Below are 20,546 nucleotides of genomic sequence, written 5' to 3'. Positions count from 1 at the left end.
TTCCCTGCTCCTACTAACATTTAGCTCTCCAGTGTATTTTCTTGAGTGGAAAACCCAAACTAAGCCCCTTTTTCTATACAACGAGTGCTAACGTTTAGCCTTCTCAGGCACTAAACTGACATGTCCAGTGCCCAAAAACCTCCTCGTTAATGCCAATCACCACTTTTCTGTCCTGTGTCTCATTCAACATTTTTTCCCTCTCTGAAAGTACTGGTTTTTCCGTAAGTCTCCTTACTGGTTGCTACTTTCATACCCAGCCTTTAATGCTGAGCTTGCCCAGGGCTTAGTCTTGGGCCAACTTCTTTTATCACACTCATTTTTATGGATTTACATCATCTTGATGGCAAGAACTCACAAAGTTTCTCTGTAGCTTAGATGTTTTTCATGGCCTCCAATTCACATATCCACTGTCTACCACATTCAGAATGGAGCTTTTGAGTTCAGTTACCTTTTCCACTTTTCAACTTATTTTTCCTCTTAAGCTTCCCATTACAGTACTTTGATCCCAAACCTAAGTGGGAATCACATTTCCCCATTGTCCACATCCAATTCTTGAGATCTGCCAATTCTATACCAATTCAGTTCTAAAATATATTTCAAATCAACCTTCTTTTGCCCATCACTAGCTTGCTGCCCTTCCAGGCTGGACACTCTTACAGTTCTCTCAAATCATCCCTCCACGGCACTGTCCTGCCCTCAGTTTTTCCCTTTCCTCCTCTGCCTTCTGGGTATCAGGTATCATTACCATTGTACTTAAAATCAAACCCCTTACCACCCCAACTCTTCTTCCCACCGAATCCATTGCCTATGCCCTTCTTCTTGCTTACCATGCTACAGATAAGCAAATCTCTCAGTATCTTTAAATCCTCAGACTACCAGTTTTCTGCCTCAAAGACCCTTGCATAGTTAGTCCACCAAAACACAATGTCCTTTTTGCAGTTAGCTCCTTCTCTTCCTGTAATCTTTGGAAGAGCATCCCTGACTTCCATACCAAAAGGTGATTCACCTTTCATGTTTTCTATCTTGATCCTATATTTGTTTTCACAGACTTCCAAGTTAAAAAAAAAAAAAAAAAAAAAATTCACTCCTATGATAATGCATGCTCTAGGAGAAGAAGGTCTGTGTCTCATTCAATACTGTTCCATCCCAGGGCCTGGTATATACCAGGTGCTCAATAAATACAGAAATATATTTATCTGAAGAAGTTGAGTATAGGAATGTAGGTTCTAGGCCAGACTGGTAGAAAGAGGTCTGAATGAAGTGAATAAAAGGCTACATCCCTTAACAAACGACATGGATTTAGCTAGTATTTTCTAATTGTCTACTACCTATCAGGCACCGTGCTGCAAGTCAGTATAGTGGATAGACAATATAAGCACTAACAATAGCATAGTGAATCCAAGACCAGGAAACGCAGGAGTAAAATGAAATCCAAGTGTCCAAACTAGGGTGGGAGTCTGACCTAGGAGTTCTTACCTACCCTAGGGCATAGCAGAGTAAGGGTGTTCCAGGAATATGGAACAGCAAAAACAAAGGCCCCAGAGCATAGAGTGCTGGGGGTGCCATGCTCAGATTCAAAGGCTGACAAGAGATTTAGGGTGAATTAAGAGTCAAGTTGGGGTAGAACAGATATAAGACAAGGTTGATGAGATTAACAGGGCAGTTCAGAGGCGGTTCACTAATATTTTAAGTTAAAAAAAAAAAAATCGTTTTCCCAACATGGAAATTTCCTTCTCCCCATCCTTATTGGAACTCTGAGCTATACTTAGATACCCACGTAAGGACTGAAGATGTTACCTGGTCATGCCAGTTTTTTCTTTTATAATATAAAACTCTTGACCTACTTAGGTCCTTTCTGGCAAAATATTTTGTTAGTGTCCTGAAATTAAAGCAGTAAACTGGCATCTCTCCTATAATATGCTACCACAAAGATGGAACTAGATCCTACCTAACTCTCCTGTGAAACGAGAATTCTCACAAGTTTTTCAAGTTATTCCCCACCCTTGTCCAACCTACCAGTCAGAGCAAAAGATGCAATTCTCTCATGATTTACTAAAAATAATCTAGCAAGAAGCTAAGTCCTCCTCCCACTTCCACCTTTCTTTCTTTTTTAAACTAACCACAGTCTGTCTGGAGCCATGCTCTACTGCATCTCTCTCTCTCCCCCAGTCACAGCCATGAATGTATATTCTTCTGAATTCCCTTGATCAAAGCCCTTGTCTAGGCCTCTAATTTTCTTCAAGCTTTCTTACGTTCACTTTTGGCTCAATGAAAAGAAAAATAACCAAAAACAACAACAAAAACAAAACAAAACACCCAAACAAAAAACCCCTGACACAGTCAATCTTCCAGAAGAAGCAACAGAAACCACTCAAATTAGTTTAAATAAAAGAGGGAATTTATTAGGTGAGTACAAAGGTTCTTGCGGGGATTCCAACGGCTGTAATGGGTCATAGCTAGAAGCACGCCTTTCTGAAGGACAGATCGTGTTGTGATCGCAAACTTCTACTTCTGGGTTTTGCAAGATCACGAAGAGAATATCCTAGAGGATGTCCTCCCCGTATAGTGCATAAGAGACTAGAATGTGGATTCATTTCTGCTTGCTTTTTGATCCTTATATTCCTTTATGCTGGCCTCAAACTTGTCCAGCACATGTTGGCAGACATTCATGAGCTCATTCAAGCCTCTCTGAAATGGCTCAACAGCTGGAAGAGCACCTCGAGTCTGAATGCGTAAATTAATTTTGCTCTCTGAAGGATGGGTTGTAGTGTAACCACAAAATTCCACTTCCGGGTTCTTCATGATCATGTAACGGAGAGAATTTCCTAGGGTATGGTCCTCCTCGTGCAATACAAATGTCACACAGTGTCTATCTGTTCCAGCTGCCTGGACCATTTCCAGGGCTGTCTTCCTCTCGCCTTCAGCCATTGAGGTCTTCAATCCAGATATTTTTCTACACACATATTTTTTATAAAAATGAGATCATACTGAATATGGTTTTGTAACTAGCTTTTTTTTCATTTACTGTATCACAATTGCAACAAGTCACTGTAATGCACTCCAATTACATAGGATTATTTATTTGTATTAGCCCCTTATTTTCCTGCCTCCACAGACTCTATCAATAAATATTTAATGACTGCCTCCAGTTTCGCCCTACTCCATCTGACCGTTCACATGGCCACAAGGGCACAAACATAAATGTTTGCTAAAATATTCTTTTGGCAGAATCACAAGAAAGGGACAGAACTGGGATAGGGTGGGCTCTGCTAGAGAATGAAAGGGTACTTAAAGGTATACAAAAACACAGATCTTCTTAAAAACTGGGGCTGCAGATCATCACCGTGCAGGCCCCACTATGGTTTCCATTTGCAGGAGATAAACTAGAATGGAAATTCTGCAAAGTGTCAATCAAGCAGGAGGGAGAAAGAGCTGAGCGCACGGAGGAGTGGCTTTATTAGCACTCTACCCAGTAAGTTGGGCCACAGTTACAGGGGCTTAGGCCTGACGGAACGCACCAAAACCAGCACTCGGCGAGCGGAGGCCTGGTGCGTGGCCTTACGTTAGTTTTATTTACTCCTGCTGTTCTAATTCGGGAGGGCGGTTTAGGGACTAAACTCCGGCCTCATAACTTGTGCTCCCTCCAGGACACCTAGTTGTACCGAGGCGCCTCTACTCAAACACCTCCGTATGTCCTCCCCTCCCATCCCAGGCGGGGCCCTCCTCCTCCCGCTCAGGCGCCCACTTCTCTCTCCTGTCCTTCCAGCCCGGCCCTCGCTGCCGGGCCGGGCCGTGGAGGCTGAGGCCCCGATCGGCCACCTGCCCCCCGGCCACCCGCTCCCGACGCTGGGCGCGGCCTGCTCCTCCCGCCCGCCCCCACGGCCGTTACCTCTCCAACTCCTGGTCCTCTTCCATCGCGGGGACGGCTTCCGGGATCCTCAGGTGGTGCTGGCGGATCGGAGGCGCTAACCCATACCGTGAAACGTGCGGGCGAAGCAGGAAGGAAGGAACAACAGACGGAAGGAGCCGAGGACGGAAGGAGGGAGGAGGAGCCACAGCGGCGCGCGGCGAGGCCCAGCCGGTGGGCGGGGCGTGCACGTTCCGCCGGGAGGCCCCGCCCACAGGCCGGGCTCCCGGTGCGAGGAGGGCGGTGGCCGTCTGGACTTGCTCACCTAGAGCTCCCGGAGCCAGTCCGTCCGCTGAGCTAGCGGGTACAGATGGGGTCGGTCTCCCGTCCCACCTCAAGGTCGAGACCCGCCTGTGGGCGTTTGGGTTCAGCCCTTGGCACCTCCCGCCAGGTGATGGCGAAGGGGGCGGGGCCTTACCTGCCGCCCCCAAATCACCTTTCTTCCTAGGGCGGAATCCCGCTTCTTTCAGACAAGCTTCTTGACCCTACGGGCATTGTGTTACTCCATAGAGGGACCCTCAAGCCTGGCAGGGGTGGGTGGTGGTGGTCAGGGGATGACAGGTTTAAACTATAGTTGATCAGTACACCTTGATGAATTTCACAACAGAAAAGGTTTAATTTCAGATTGTGTTTGTCATCCGGGATCTTGTAGCTGCACACCTCAAATGGGTCAAAATAAGCCTTCGTTTTTATCTTCGTAGGGAGGAGCGAGAGTTTGGAAGTAAAGTGCTCTTCTCCCTCCTGCCCCCCGTCCTTTCTCTCCTAGAATTTTTTCTACACCTGTAATACGTACGTCCTCCCTTGCTCTGGACTTCCTTTGCCTTTTACGCTTTCGGCTTAAACCTCCACACCTGCGGAGCCTCCCTCTCACCTTTGTTCCCAGGTGCCCCTGTCCCCGCCTCGGCAACCTTTCACCACCCGGACTCGCTCCCCGCCCTCCTTTTTCCTTCCTACACCTCCTCTCTCCGTCCCCCCAGGTGTTCTTCACTAAACCCCTCCTTCATCCTTCCTCAATCTCCTACTTCCCTCGTTCTTCACAGCCCGATCAGTCCTCGCCCCTCGCACCTTACCCCAGAGTCCCCTGGCCCCAGCACACCTTTATTTAGGCTTTCCTGCGCCACCTGTTCTCTTACCCCCCCCCCCACCCGATTCCCCTAGATGGTCACTGCCTCCCCCAGCTGTTCCACACTCCTCCTCACGGCGATCCGCGGTCGGCGGTGAGCGCAGATCCACTTCTTGAGCGTGTCTTCGGCGGGGGGAATCAGGCGGGCGGCAGCGACAGCCGAGACCGGGTGGGGGAGGGCCGGCGGCGAGGGGCGGAGTGGGCTCACTCTAACCCGGGAGTGACGGCCGCAGCCTGGCCCGCCCCCTGAGCTCTCGGATAGGTGGAGCCGCTCTCTGGCCCGCCTCCTTCCCGCCCTGTGCTGCAGCCGGTTGGCCCAGGTGCGTGTCGGGTTGGGTGGCTCGGCCCCGGCGCTCGCCCCCGGGAAGGCAGCAGGGGCGGTTGAGAAGTGAAGTCTTGGCCAGAGTTTGCTTCTTGCCAGGAAATCCGCGGTGGTGGCAGCGGCTGCGGCGGTTCCCGGCGGAGCGGAGGCCGGCCGGCTCCCCGCTCCCTCAGCGGGCCGCGGAGAGCGGACCTGGCGCTGGGCTGCGGCGCTGCGAGCCGGTGCGCGCCCCGGGCGGCCGCGCTTTTCCAGTGAGTAACTTTGTCCTGCCCGCCTGGCCCCGCGCCCTGTCGCGGGTCCCGAGCAGCCGCCTCAGGTGCGGGCGTCGGCGGGGTGTGGGGCAGCGCCGTGCCGGGGGAGGCGGCCGACGTCCACGGCTCCGCTTCTCGCTCGCCCGGGCTGTGCGGGAACGTAGACCCGGACCCGCTGTGAGGCCGGCCGCGCTGGTGCGGGGAGGGAGGGACGGGCTGTCCTGAGCCGGGTGGCCGCCGCCGACCAGGCGCCTGGGAGAGGCGGGAGGCCCCCGGCTGTTACCATTTGGTGGTTCCGGCCACTGTGTTGTTGCCCTTTGCGTCGTTCGCTTTTTCCAGGAGGGGAGTGGTGGGGATGAGTTTCTTATTTCCTGTGAGTGTGTTGCAAACGAGAGGGGCACTAGCTGCCTTACATCGGATCTTGTTCTCCAGGAAAGGAAGAGGGGGATACCCTCCGTCCCAGCCTGTTGCCTCTGAATTCTCACCTTTCCCTGGAGGCTGGAGGGAAGGGAGAGCTCACGTCTTCAAGGGGGTGATTTGAAAATATGGATCTCGATTTGGAAACAGTTGCACGCAAAGCACCATCCAGGAAAGACCTCAGTCGCTTCCAAAGCTTTATGCCATATGTTTCAGACAAGGATTTCTGACATAGGTAGTGTTTCTTCTGATGTTACAGTTTGCAGTTCAGGTCGGGAATCAAGACGTTATTTTCTACGAGGAGCTACAGCACACGGAGGCTTGGGCTCTTTAAATCACAGAAACCAGAAACGAAGTTGAGTGTAAAGCATTGGCAGGAGGAGACAGTTGCGAGCTCTGGTTTATAAGAACTGCCTTCACTTTAAGAATCCACGTTCTTGGGACGCCTGGGTGGCTCAGTTGGTTAAGCAGCTGCCTTCGGCTCAGGTCATGATCCCGGGGTCCTGGGATCGAGTCCCACATCGGGCTCCTTGCTCGGCAGGAGCCTGCTTCTCCCTCTGCCTCTGTCTGCCTCTCTGTCTGCCTGTCCTCGCTCACTCTCTCCCCGTCTCTGACAAAAAAAAAAAAATCTTAAAAAAAAAAAAAAAAAAAAAAAAAAAAGAATCCACGTTCTTGCAGCAGTAGTACTTATTTGTCAATTGGCCTTCCTCCCAGGACAGATTTTTTTTTTTTTTTTCCTTGAGTGGAGTGTGACACAGCGCTGATGAAGTTGGATCTCAGTAGATCAATTTTATTTTCCCTGACAGATTTGATTCCCATCTCCACAACCCTTTAGAAAATGGACTTTGATCTAGTATCCTTTTGGGCCCGTCAGAGCTTTGTTGGGCCATGAAAAACAAAGTTTTGCCTTTTTAGCTTGTCCAAAACTCTGTGAGTTTTCCCAGAGGGGTAAAATGTAGGCCAAATCAGAACCAAAGTACAATAACACTACTTTTAATTTGGCCCACTTGTGTGTTAACATTCCTAATTCTGTATATTGTTTCTCTTTTCTTCTCATCAAGTTAGAAAATTTTCATTACTTATTTATTCAGCATGCACTAGAGTGCCTACTGCCTGCTGTGTGCCAGACATGGATGGCCAGGATCAGTTCTTTTCCCACTGGTGATCACAGTCTTACTTGGAAGCTGACCCATACCTGTTCCATTAGCTACCTGAAAGTAATTTGAATGAAGTGCTGTGGGGACTTAGAAAAGGGAGCATTTCTGCCTGGAGTTTGCTAGGGAGGACCTCAATTAGGCACTTCAGACGGCTGTGGAATTTTCGCAGTACATTCTAGGCAAAGGGACTAACAAGTAGGGTGTTGCATTATGAGATCCACATGTAGTTACTCTGGCCAAGGGTGCATTGTTTGGGGTTGGAATAGCACTCAGGCGTTTGTGTATTATTCATTTCAGAGCACTTAGCATTTTGCCTTGATTACAGTAGGCACTCAAATACTTATTGAATTGACTTGAACAGGAACATGGAGGATTTTGTGTGCCAAATGAAGAAATTTGGACTTTATCTACTTACGATGCAAAGCTGCTAATTTTATTTTTTATTTTTTTGAAGATTTTATTAATTTATTTTAGAGAGGGAGAGGGTTGGGGAGGCAGGTGGGGAAGGGGGAGAGAGAGGATCCCAAACCCACCTGAAACAGAGCAGGGAGGCTTGCACTGGGCTAGATTGCGGGACTCTGAGATCATGACCTGAGCCAAAACCAAGAGCCAGATGCTCAACTGACTGTGCCACCGAGGTACCCCCAAAGCTCCTAACTTTAAATAGAATGTCATGGGGCACCCTGGGTGGCTCAGCTGGTTAAGTATCAGACTCGGTTTCTGCTCAGGGTTCTGGGATGGAGCCCAGAGGCAGGATCTGTGCTCAGTGGGGAGTCTGCTTGAGGATTCTCTCACCCTTTACAAACCCTCTCCCAGCTTGCTCATGTGAGCGCTCTGTCTCTCTTTCTCAGATAAATATTTTAAAAAAAGAATAGTGCTTGGCATATAGTGAGGATTTGCTAGATGCTAGTTGTTACTCTGTGTGAAGGCAGAGGAGGTAGAGCTGATGTGGCATTGAGGAAGTATATTTGGTTAGACTAGGTAAGTGACTAGCTATGATTAATGAGAGGATGATTCCTAAGTTTTTTGACTTAAGGCGTTGGAGTGTACTGGTTAAACTGGCTGTGAAGTGAGTACAAAAGTTGAATTCCATTGCTTACCTGTAGAATTACCATCCTGAACTTTGGTTTCCTAACATTTAGGAAATGATCCTAGTACCTGCCTAGTAGGGTTTGAGGATCAAATGAAATTATGCATAAAATGCCCTTGGCAGAGTACCTAGCATGTTACAAGTACTTGGTAAATATTAGTTGTTCCTTTAGTGATGATGACATTAATGAGCTAGTAGAATGTTGTAAGATATGGAAAGGAGTGGTTAAAAGCAACTGAAGGTAGAAATGGGGAAGAGAAGCTGATTAGTTTTGGATCAGTCCAGTGAAGTGCTAATGAACGGTGGAGACTTTGTGATGAAGATGTTGGATAGATGTGCTGGGCAGGAGCTAGGAAAGAATGGAAAAAAGAAATAAAGACTTTGCATAAAGCCTTTGTGGGTGTGGTTAGCTTTTTTTTTTCTTTTAAAGATTTTATTTATTTATTTGAGAGAGAGAGAGAGAGCGCGCATGCAAGCATAAGCAGGGGAATGGACAGGGGCCTAGGGAGAAGAGGGAGCCAGATGTGGGACTCTATCCCAGGTCCCTGGGTCATGACCCAAGACAAAGGCAGACATTTAACCAACTGAGCAACCCACATGCCCCTGTGGTTAGCTTTTTGGAAGATTAGAGGAAAGGGGAGGCAAAGGAGAGGTTTATAATATAGTAGTGGTAGGAGTGTTCATGTTGAATATTAGACATTTCTCCTTAAAATGCATTTTGGCCACCATCAGAGGGAAGCTCCGGGTTCATAATTTGGTTGGCTCTGTGCCCATCTCCTCCTTTTTTTTTTTCTTTCTGATTGCCCTCCAAATTAAATTATTTTTTATTATGCAGTGCTATTTAACTTATCCATGCTTATTGGGTTAAAATTCACTCCAGGCCCACCTTCCTGTATCAAAATCCAACAAGGTTTCTAGAAGAAACAATGGTCTTATTTTGAAGGTTCCACTCAGGAAGCAGTATTGGTTGAAAAAAAAGATACATGTATGTATATATGTGTGTGTGAATTATATATGATTTGACATGCAAGATATATGTACATATACATACATAGGTGTGTATGTATATACACATGTATACGTGCGCGCGCGCGCACAAATCTTGCGTGTCAAATCTTGCGTGTTGAATTATGGTTGTAGAAGACTCAGGCAGACCTAAAATGATCCTATTATGGGTATTATGGGGCCTGGGGGATTTACAAAGAAAATCCCTTTTAGTTGTTCCTCTCCTATGACTCTTCCTCAGAAAGTACAAAACAGTAGAAAAATCTGTGATTATGCAAGTTTTTGGTTGGTTGGAGTTAAAAGAAGTGGGTATTTGTGTATTAGTCTAATGAAAATTTGAGGGAAATGTCTTAAAAAGCAAGTGCTCTGATGCACATCATGATAAGAAATTGTCATCTGATTAGTATGCTTTTAAAGAGGCAGGTATCGTAGGATTTGTTCTTTAAAATGTATGCTTCAGGTGAGCAGGGATCATAGCAGTTTTGCTCACTGAACAATCCCCAAGTGCTTAGAATCAGAAATAGTAATGTATGCATGCATGAATGAAATGGATTTCTTGGCTTTGATCTGTCTTGGCTCACAGATTTCTCTGAATTTTTTAAATAATCATTAGTCAGAGGGAAAACAAAAGAGAATTGAGTCAGCAAGGAAGCTTAGAGCAGTTCATGTACCCACAGGAAGATATAGCGACTGTAAGAGAATTTATGCCTCTTTAATTCAGTGACTGTAGTACCGACTGCTATAATTATTACATGATACCCTCCTTTTTCATATTTTCCTTTGATAGTTGTGAGGTGTGTGGTAGGGAGGAACGGACTTACGTAGGGTTCAGAGTTGAACAGACAATAGCTGTGTCATAACTTTGTCCTCTCTTGGTTATTAGCAAAACTCTGGAAGTCTTGCTTGATTAGAAAAGCTGAAAAATTAATAGAAGTCATTTGGGCAGAGAGGGTTTAAGCATAGCTTACACCTTTATCTTTCCAGCCTTGAGGTTTAGTACTATGACTTCTGACAATCAGAATTATTTGGGGGAACAATTATTTTTTCTCAAAACTGGACTGGGTATGAGTAATAGAAAAAAATGCAGGAAATAGGCAATGGGAAAGTAAAACTATATACAATATACACACAAGTATATATGTACATATATATGTACATAACATATATATATAAATATGCTGTAAACAATCATGTGCCACTTAAAAAGCATACCACTTCCATATGTAAAACGAATGAGGTTTTAATTTTTTCTCTTTATTGAAAGAGTAATCTTACAGTTCTTTTATTTTATTTTATTTTATTTTTTTATTCTTTTTAAATTTTTAAAAAAGATTTTATTTATTTATTTGACAGAGATCACAAGTAGGCAGAGAGGCAGGCAGAGAGAGGAGGAAAGCAGGCCTCCTGCTGAGCAGAGAGCCCGATGCAAGGCTGGATCCCAGAACTGAGATCATGACCTGAGCCGAGGGCAGAGGCTTAACCCACTGAGCCACCCAGGTGCCCCTCTTACAGTTCTTTTAAATAACAAATTGCCCTAAAGTGTATAGTAGGAGCCATTGTAAAAAATGTTTATAACCAAGTTATGAGGACCTGTATCTGTTGCAAAAATAAGGTATACCTGGTCATAATAAAAAATTACTTTGTTATGTAGATAAAGGTAAAATAAGTATGGGAAATATTTATACCCTTTCCTCTACCTGCCCCTTCCCCCTCCTCCCAAATTAAGAGTTTGGCTAATAATGTAAAAAATTAATGCATCATTCAGAGTTCAATCAAACTACATAAATATTGAACAAATAAATTGGAGTCCTTCACTTATACCTTAAGTCACTGTTGTGACCATTGCCACTTTTGTTCCACATGACTTTAATGTTTGAACTTTGATTTTGAGTTGTATTCATGTAAGTGTGCTTTCTGTGATCAACACTGGGCTCTATGGCCCAGGAAAGATTGTTCCTGCCTTTGTTCAGCTTAAAATCTTAAAAAGCATTCAGTCAAGGAGTTAGTTATTCTAAGCAGGGTGACTAATGCCTTTCACTTCTAGTACCTTTGCTCACCTCCAGTGATCTTCACTAACAGTGTATTTTAACATTCCTCCAAACTTTTCACACCAGAAATCCTAAATTTATGTATCTAGTTCTCTGAACACAGTTTCCTATCCTGTCCTTCCTGCTTTCTAACACCCACGCCTTCTATTACAGTGCCCTTCCTCTTGTCAGAGACAGCTTGCCGATCTCTTAATTCCACCCCACCTCCCCTTTCCTGTCATATTAACATCTGTTGGCCTGGAGGTCTTCTTCCCTCTCCAGTTTGGAAGCCATTGTTAAGCACCTGGAATACGCTTTCCAGGCCCCTCTGCCTCTCTTGAACTTACTTTTGTGCTATGTCTGCCAGATAATGTCCCTGTGCTGATTAACTCTGCCTTCTCTCCCAAAGTTGCTTTGGTAACACCAAGGAAAGGCCAGATCCACAGCATGGGTAATTGTCTCTCAAACAACCCCTCCCTCCCATTTCCCCCAGTCAGTTTTGTTTATTTGGCATTTCCTGAGTGCTGACACTGAGCTAGGAACACTGGGGTATCCTCATGGAGCTTACATTCCGGGGGAGATAGACATTGATCAAGTAATAGCCCACACTAGAGTAACAAAGTCCACTGGAAAAATAGTATAGGGTTATGTTGTCCAATACTGTAGTCACACATGTGGCTATTGAAAAGAGGCTAGTCTTTTTTTGTTTTGTTTTGTTTTGTTTTAATATCTTATTGAACTATTTATTTGAGAGAAAGAGAATGCATATAGTGAGTTAAGGGAGGGGCAGAAGGAGAGGGAGAGGGAAAGAATCTCAAGCAGCCACCATGCTGAGCAGGGAGCCCTACTCAGGGCTGGTTGGGGGCTCGACTTGGGGCTCAATCCCATGACCCTGAGACCATGACCTGAGCTGAAACCAGGAGTCAGACACTTCATTGACTGAACCACCCAACTGCCCAGAAATGAGGCTAGTTTGAATTGAGATGTGCTCTAAGTGTGAAGTACACACCAGATTCTGAAGATTTAGTATCAGTATAAGGTAAAATAGCTCAGTAATTTTTATATTTGTTTACATGCTGAAATAAGATGATAAATTCTGGGTATATTGGGTTAAATAGAATATTAAAAATAACTCATTCACTTTTTTTTTTTTAATGTGGCTTTACGAACATTTAAGATGACCTATGTGATGCATACCCTATTATTTTCAGATGACCTAGGTAGCACTGGTGAAGGGAACTAGTCTCTTGGGCAGCTAACTGTGTTCCTGAAACCTTCCCTGAGGAAGTTGTCTTTGAACAGATACCTGACTAAGTAGGTGTTACACAGGTAAACTCTCCTCAAAAGAAAAAGTCGGGGTTGGGGGGCGCCTGGGTGGCACTGTCGATTAAGCATCTGCCTTCTGCTTGGGTCATGATCCCAGGGCCCGAGTCAGGCTCCCTGCTCTGCAGGGGGCCTGCTTCTCCCTCTCCCCCTCCTGCCACTTGCTCCCCCTGCTTATGTGCTGTCTCTCTGTCAAATAAATAAACTTTTTTTTTTTTTTTAAGATGGCCTTTTGAAGGAGGATGAGAAGATGAATAAGGGAGCTGGGAGAGAGAGGCCCGAGATGAGGGCAGGGAGGAAGGCGGGGCCAGATCATATAGGCCTTACTGGTATTGTATAAGGAACTTGGTCTTCATCACTCATGGGTTATTGCAGACATTCATCATGGACAAACCCTTTTGTCCAAGCCCCATTTCTACCGTCTGTTAAGTAATCTGGCCACTTAATGATGATCTGGTTTGATTTCTCAGATTTCTGTCCCTGCCTTTCCCCGCTTGTAAGGTTCAGATCCGTGGAAGGCTAGCTTTTCCACACGGTGCTCTTGATCCCCATCCTTCAAAGTCTCTCTCAGGAAAGACTTTTGTTAGTTAACTCCCATCTGTGTTTAATCTCTTTACCCCGGCTGGCTTTTCTGTACCAGCCTAAATCTGCTCCAGTCTTAAACCTTTAAAACAAAGCTCCACTGACTCTACATTCCCCTCTAGTTGTTCTTCTTACAGAGCAACACAATAGTTTTTTAGTTTAACACTATATTTTATTTAAAGCAATACATTAAAAATGGATTAATATGTAACATGTAGTCAACATATGAGTAAGGTATTTGACATTTTTTTCTTATTAGGTATTTGGAATCTGGTTATACTTTACACTTAGAGCGTATCTCGGTGCAGACACTAAATATTCAGTAGTTAAAGTAAAAAGAACCTCATCAAAATAACTTAACAAAAATATTTTACACTGCTTCAATTTTACTATAATTTTATTGTGGTAAAAAATATATAACATAAAATTTATCATCTTAACCATTTTAAAGAGTGCAGTTGAGTAAAGTGTATTCATATTGTACAACATACGACCAGAACTTTTTCATCTTGCAGAACAAAGGCTATACCCACTAAATAAAGCTCCTGTTTCCCCCTTCCTTTAGGGCCTGGATTCTATGGATTTGATTACTTCAGATACCTCATATAAGGAGAATCATGGAACATTTGTCTTTTTGTAACTGGTTTATTTCACTAGTATAATGACCTGAAGGTTCATCCATGTTATACTATGTGACAGGATTTCTTCCTTTTTAAGGCTCAATAATATTCCATTGGACATATTTCCACATTTGCTTATTCCTTCATCTTTTGATGGGCATTTGGGTTGCCTCTACCTCTTGGTTGTTACAAATAGTGCTGCAATGAACATGGATGTGCAAATATCTTTTTGACACCCTGCTTTCAATTTTTTTGGATTCTTGTTTTTTAAATACCAAAAGTGGGATTGCTGGATCATATGGCCATTCTGTTTTTAAATGTTTTTTTTTTTTTTTAAAGATTTTATTTATTTATTTGACAGAGAGAGAGATCACAAGTAGGCAGAGAGGCAGGCAGAGAGAGAGAGAGAGAGAGAGAGGAGGAAGCAGGCTCCCTGCTGAGCAGAGAGCCCGACGCGGGACTCGATCCCAGGACCCTGAGATCATGACCTGAGCCGAAGGCAGCGGCTTAACCCACTGAGCCACCCAGGTGCCCCTGTTTTTAATTTCTTTAGAACCCATATACTGTTTTCTGTAGAGGCTGCACCATTTTACTATCTCCCCAGTGGTATACAAGGATTCCAATTTCTCCACATCCTCACCAGCACTTGTTATTCTGCTTTTTTGATTATAGCTTTTGATTGCAGCCACCCTAATGGATATGATATGAGAACTCATTATGCTTTTGATTTGCATTTCTCTGATAATTAGTAATGTTGAGCACCTTTTTATGTCTGTTGGCCATTTGTAGATCATCTTTGGAGAAATGTCTATTTAAGTCCTGGCCCATTTTTTTTCGTTGCTATTTGATTTGTTGTTGATTAGTAAAAGTTCTTTATATATTCTAGTTTTTCACCATTTATCAGGTATATTATTTGTAGATATTTCACCTGTTTTTTCACTTCTTTAATTGTGTCCTTTGATGTCATATGTGTGATTGTGTGTTCTGTTGTCTATTATTTTTTTTTTTATAAAGATTTTATTTGTTTATTTGACAGAGATCACAAGTAGGCAGAGAGGCAGGTGGGGCTGGAGCGGGGGGAAGTAGTCTCCCTGCTGAGCAGAGAGCCCAACGTGGGGCTCGATCCCAGGACCCTGGGATCATGACCTGGGCGGAGGCAGAGGCTTACCCACTGAGCCACCCAGGCGCCCCTTCTGTTGTCTATTTTTGATGCTTTTAATTTGGGTATTGTGTTCAAGAAATCCTTGCCAAAAACAAACAAAATCCTCGCCAAATCCATTGTCATGAACTTACTCCTTATTTCCTTCTAGAATTTTTACAGTTTCATTTCTTTAATCTACCTAAGTCAGTGTTTGAATATGGTATAAGACAAGGGTCCAAACAAAATATTTTGAACATATTTCTGAGACTTTGCTTTTGGAAATAAGAGGAAAAGGTCTGAAATATATGAATAGTTTTAATTTACGGGGACTGATGACAGTAATTAGCTAGGACACAGTTCTCAAATGGTACTTACTAACATATTCTAGTGTGAGTTTCTCTGTTCTTTTGTTTCTTATAGTTGTGAGACACTGATTTGGAAACAATCAGTAGTCTAGGGCTAGCTCAAGCTAAAAGACAAAATGATTGGGAAGAAGCCAAGTATCAGAGTGCAGGTGATTGCATTCTCTGCCTCTTTATTACAGATATGTTATGCATGTGGTCAGTTGCTGAGCATACCTTTTAAATCTCTTCGGTCAGAGCCATTTAATAAGAATTCAAAAGTATCGGGGCGCCTGGGTGGCTCAGTGGGTTAAGCCGCTGCCTTCGGCTCAGGTCATGATCTCAGAGTCCTGGGATTGAGTCCCTCATCAGGCTCTCTGCTCAGCGGGGAGTCCGCTTCCTTCTCTCTCTGTCAAATAAATAAATAAATAAAATCTTTTTAAAAAAAAATTCAAAAGTATCTATAGTAATTAGATATCATATGAAATATTTATTAACCTCATTAATTTCTCTAATTTTAGGCTTTGTGTATTCATTATAGATGAGATACATTAATTGAGACTTGAACAGACTAATTTCAGAGTTTGTTAAAAAAATTAAAAATAATTTTTCTAGGTTTTGACCTTTTCTTTTTCCTGGTATATTGAGTACATTTGTCAACACATTTGAATGATTTTTCTACCTTTGAAAGACATAAAATAACATTAAGAAAGCCTTCAAGATTTATTCTGAGTCTGGATTTTTTTAAATAGTATGGTAGCTATTTACAGAAAGGACTAAGGATTTTAGTAAATCCATTTTGTAGGATACAGAAGGATGATAAAATCTATTAAACATAAAAATTAACTTTCAACTAATGTATATTGTGTTAGTTTTTTTTAATTGTAAAGGGGTTTTGTGTTATGAAGTTGTTTGGTATGGTTTTAGTCTTTCTCTCTTTTTTTTTTTTTTAAGATTTTTATTTATTTATTTGACAGAGAGAAACACAGCAAGAGAGGGAACAGAAGCAGGGGGAGTGGGAGAGGGAGAAGGAGGCTTCCCACTGAGCAGAGGGCCTGATGGGCTCAATGCAGGGCTTAATCCCAGGACTCTAGGATCATGACCTGAGCTCAAGACAGACACTTAACATCTGACCTACCCAGGCACCCCTGATTTTAGTCTTTCTAAATGTGACAGCGTGACTGAATTTTCTCTGTGTATAGTTTGGGTTCACCAGAGGCATAATAAATCAAGCTTAGTCCTGGAGAAAGCAAAGTAGATTATTAGGTAGTTCTTAAAATGTTTACTCATAGTACACCATTCCCTATGTCTCCATAAAAAAAATTACTCTTTTGGTTATTTGAACCAAAAGAAAATAATTCTGTTAATAAAAAAACAAAGAAATTACTCTTGAAGTATACTGGGGTTTATGAAAGGAAATCTTTCTGGAAGATAAAGCTTAATGTTCCTCAAAATAATATTTCTAATTCATTTTTAAAATAGTAATATTTCTTTTTTAAAGAATATTTTTCTATCTGATAACTCCTAGGAAGCAAATGGTCTATCTGTTTGATTTGCCTTGTTGCATACATTATCAAGACCACTAGGGTATAAGAGTACATTAGTTTCCTTTTTTCTTCTAACACTATTTTTTTTTTTTTTGATTATAGGAATGCTAGGTGTAGAAAATTTAGGAAATACTAAATTATGCAAAGAAAATAGAAAATGGCTAATAATGCCACCAGTTAAAATTCTTTTAAAATCATTTATTCAAATATTTGAATATCTGCTCTGTACTTGTGTACCATTGTAGATATTTGAGATATGAAAGTGAATCATAGAAGTTCTTGTTCTCAGAAATTGAGATGAATCAGGTAATCATTTTATCATAATTATTATATTTTGATACAAATGATATTTAAATAGTAAAACTTAGGCATAGAATCTCATGGAAAGGTGTTAGTGTAATTATTATTTTACATTATAGGTAAAGAGTAGTCTCTAGTGAAAAATAATAGCCTATTTGTGATTGTGCCAGGCCCGAGATAGTTAAGTAATGATTATGTATTGGGCCTCCCCCCAACACTGGCTATTTATTGAATGCCTGTTATGTGCCAGGCACTGTTCCGGATAGCAACAATATAGAGGAGAACAAGATGGGGGGGATCCCTGTTCCTAAGGAGTTTACATGCTGTGGGGGCTGGGAAGAGAGAGAAACAATGAACAGGTAAGCAGATTAATGTAAAGGATAATGACATGCCTGGAAGAAAATAAGATGATAAGGTCAGATCTTAATAGTCTATTACACTGGTGCCTGAATCTACAGCTGGTCTTCACATTTCCTTTCAGCCATGAGTTTGTCTTCCTCACCAGGAAAACTTTTAGTTAATGCTGCCACAGAGAAACAAATAGTGGCATCTCTGGTTCCTGCCCTTTGCCTTATCCTTTCCTGGAGGTTTCGTCCTCAGTGAAATTGCTAAACAGCAAAAGTAGGAAGGAATTTAGAGGAGAAGCAAGGCATCGGGCAAGTCATTTCTCAGATAATGTCTTTATTCATGAAGCTGAGAGTTTGTTGAGTTTGTACCTGTCAGTATCTCAGCAGAAATTACTATTCGTATGTTCTGAATCAACAAAAACAAACCCTACCAGTTATTAGGAGGGAACAAGCGCAAATGATTTTATCAATCCTTACAGAATTTGCAGCTTTATTGTCAAGTTTCTCATATCTCTTCCAAAATCTATCATCTGTGTCACCTTATAAAGAACTCCTCATTTGTAACTTAGCTGATTAAGCATCTTTACAATTGATGTCTAGGACTTTTGTTCCCTGCTTTCTTTGGTACATAAGACTTTGGAGTGTGACTCATGACTCATCAGTTGACGTTGTGATGCATTTTTAGAAACAAAGAATGCAACAGCAGATTTCCCTTAAGCAGCAGGAGTGGAAGTGAATACAAGAAAATTCAGATGCGCCTATCTTTGTGGGTGTTATTACAGTTGCATGTTATCTTGATTCTTGGAAGTGTGTTACAACACCGGACATTTCAATGAGTTTGAATAGAATAGGTATAAACTGTGTATGTGTCTTGCAGCAGAATTCTTACATTTTTATTATGTGGTAATCGCATTTCTCCCATTTTTACGGTATGCACTCACTTTGCAGATAATACAATACTTAATATTTAGGCTTGTGTCTTACTTATTTTTGCAACGAGACAATGAGGAAAAAGCATCTTGGGCACACCACTTCACTTTTAGTACTCCATAATATTGTTATTTCTGATGACAATGTCTGGTTGGCTTACTTTGCTTTTTAATTTTAGCCATGTATAATCCTAGCCAAGCTGGCTATGTTCTACTTTATTTCCCTTAGTACATGCTTCTACCATGGTATACTTCAATACACGTTAAAGTCAGCCTGTGCAGGGGCACCTGGTGGGCTCATTTGGAAGAGCATGTGACTCTTGATCTTGGGTTAGTTTGAGCTCTACACCGGGTGTAGAGATCACTTAAAAATAAATAAACAAACTTTAAAAAAAAAAAAGTCAATCTGCACAAATAGATATTTTATGAAAAACAAGCCTCAGAATTATATCCCAGTCATAGTTCCTTCAGAGTTGACTACTGTTGGTTTTTGGTATATCCCTCTAGACATATTTTGTGCATATAATAAACTCGTGTGTATCTATACAGACAGATGTTTTAAAACACATACTGTTCTTGGGGTGCCTTCATGACTTAGTCTGTTAATGTCTGACTCTTGATTTCAGCTCAGGTCTCAATCTCAGACAAAGTGAGTGCATACCTGAGTTCAAGCCCCTTGGATTAAAAATACTAATAAATATGGGGCGCCTCAGTAGGTTAAAGCCTCTGCCTTCAGCTCGGGTCATGGTCTCAGGGTCCTGGGATCAAGCCCCATATCCGGCTTCCTGCTCAGCCGGGAGCCTGCTTCCACTTCTCTCTCTGCCTGCTTGTGATCTCTCTCTTTCAAAATAAATAAATAAAATCTTTTAAAAAATACTAATAAATAAATACATATATACTCTTCTGTACCTTGATTTACATTAGCTCAAAATTTGGTCTTCTTTTTGAAATTCAGTTTTTAATTTGGTTGCTGATCTCTAAGGTAATTGTATTACCTTAAAAAAGTGTTTATCTCTTGAAGAACATGTATTACCACATACGGTTTTCTCAGCTGGTTACAATTATAGACAAAAGGACTGACTTTTTTTTTTTAACTATAAATCATGACCCTGTTGTTTTTGCTTTTTTAAAGGGATAGCTAAACATAATAAAAATTTAGTCATCTTAATAACTTTTTTACTAGGTTCCTGTGATCTGGCAAATACAGTACAACCATGGAAGAATATCTATTTAGTTCATTTTAAATTTTGCTAAACAGCTTGGTTATTAGGGAATATTGTAGTACAAATTACACGGATTTAATAATTATTTAACAAATCTGCTTGCTTGTCAGAAATGTCTTGGTGGGGGTGCTTGGGTGGCTCAGTTGGTTGGGCGTCTTGCCTTCAGCTCAGCTCATGATCTCAGGGTCCTGGGGACAGGACCTGTGTCTAGTTCCCTGCTTAGCAGGAAGACTGCCTGTGCTTGCTGCTCTGCCTACTTGTACTCTCTATTTCTCTGTCAAATAAATAAATAACATCTTAAGAAAAACAAAAAAAAGGAATGTCTTGATGCATTTTATGGTGTTCCTCAATTCTGCAGATTGTACCTTTATCATATTCGTGTTTGCAGTGGGCACTCTTAGAATAGCTTTCATTTTGAGAAGTGTTGAGTGTATTCATTTTATTCTAAAAAGGGGAAAGGGAAAGGTGGTCTTTTCTTGTTCAATTAGAATATAATATTAGGGTACCTGGGTGGCTCAGTCAGTCGTTTGATCCTCTGCCTTTGGCTCAGATCATGATCTCAGGATCCTGGGATTGAGCCCTGCATCAGGCTTCTTACTCAGTAGGGAGTCTGCTCTTCCCTCTCCTAGAATATAATATTGATCTGGAGGGGCAAAAAAGTAAACTATTTTCAGTAATTTAAGTGTATCGCTAGAGACTTTAATTTTTTCACTGTTAAAACTGCCTTCTATTTGGCTGTGAAACATAATGGGCAGAAGAGTAGAACTGCCAATATTAATCATTATAATAACTACCATTTGAGTGACTACTCTGGCTGTCACTTTGCTAGGAGCTTTAAGCTTTCATTCAGCTGTTAATTATGACAGTAATCCCATGAGGTCACCACTTTGCATT

At 42.3% G+C, this 20,546-nt stretch overlaps 2 protein-coding genes across 2 annotated transcripts in view; one reads left to right on the top strand and one right to left on the bottom strand.

Moving 5' to 3' along the window:
- The window catches only part of POLR1D (RNA polymerase I and III subunit D), a 43,797-nt gene extending 39,781 nt beyond the window's left edge, over positions 1–4,016 (bottom strand). Inside the window, exon 1 of the mRNA XM_059377519.1 lies at positions 3,890–4,016. Coding sequence (XP_059233502.1) covers positions 3,890–3,915 — 26 coding nt within the window. The 5' untranslated portion in view covers positions 3,916–4,016. The remainder of the gene's footprint in view (positions 1–3,889) is intronic.
- A 274-nt stretch (positions 4,017–4,290) lies between these two features.
- The window catches only part of LNX2 (ligand of numb-protein X 2), an 85,332-nt gene continuing 69,076 nt past the window's right edge, over positions 4,291–20,546 (top strand). The window contains exon 1 of the mRNA XM_059378235.1: positions 4,291–5,603. The gene's annotated coding sequence lies outside the window, so the exon portion shown is untranslated. The remainder of the gene's footprint in view (positions 5,604–20,546) is intronic.

The sequence above is a fragment of the Mustela nigripes genome, chromosome 15, assembly GCF_022355385.1.
Source record: "Mustela nigripes isolate SB6536 chromosome 15, MUSNIG.SB6536, whole genome shotgun sequence".
NCBI classification, from domain to species: Eukaryota; Metazoa; Chordata; class Mammalia; order Carnivora; family Mustelidae; genus Mustela; species Mustela nigripes.
Note: the sequence above shows the minus strand (reverse complement) of the source record. Positions and strands in the feature narration are given on the sequence as shown.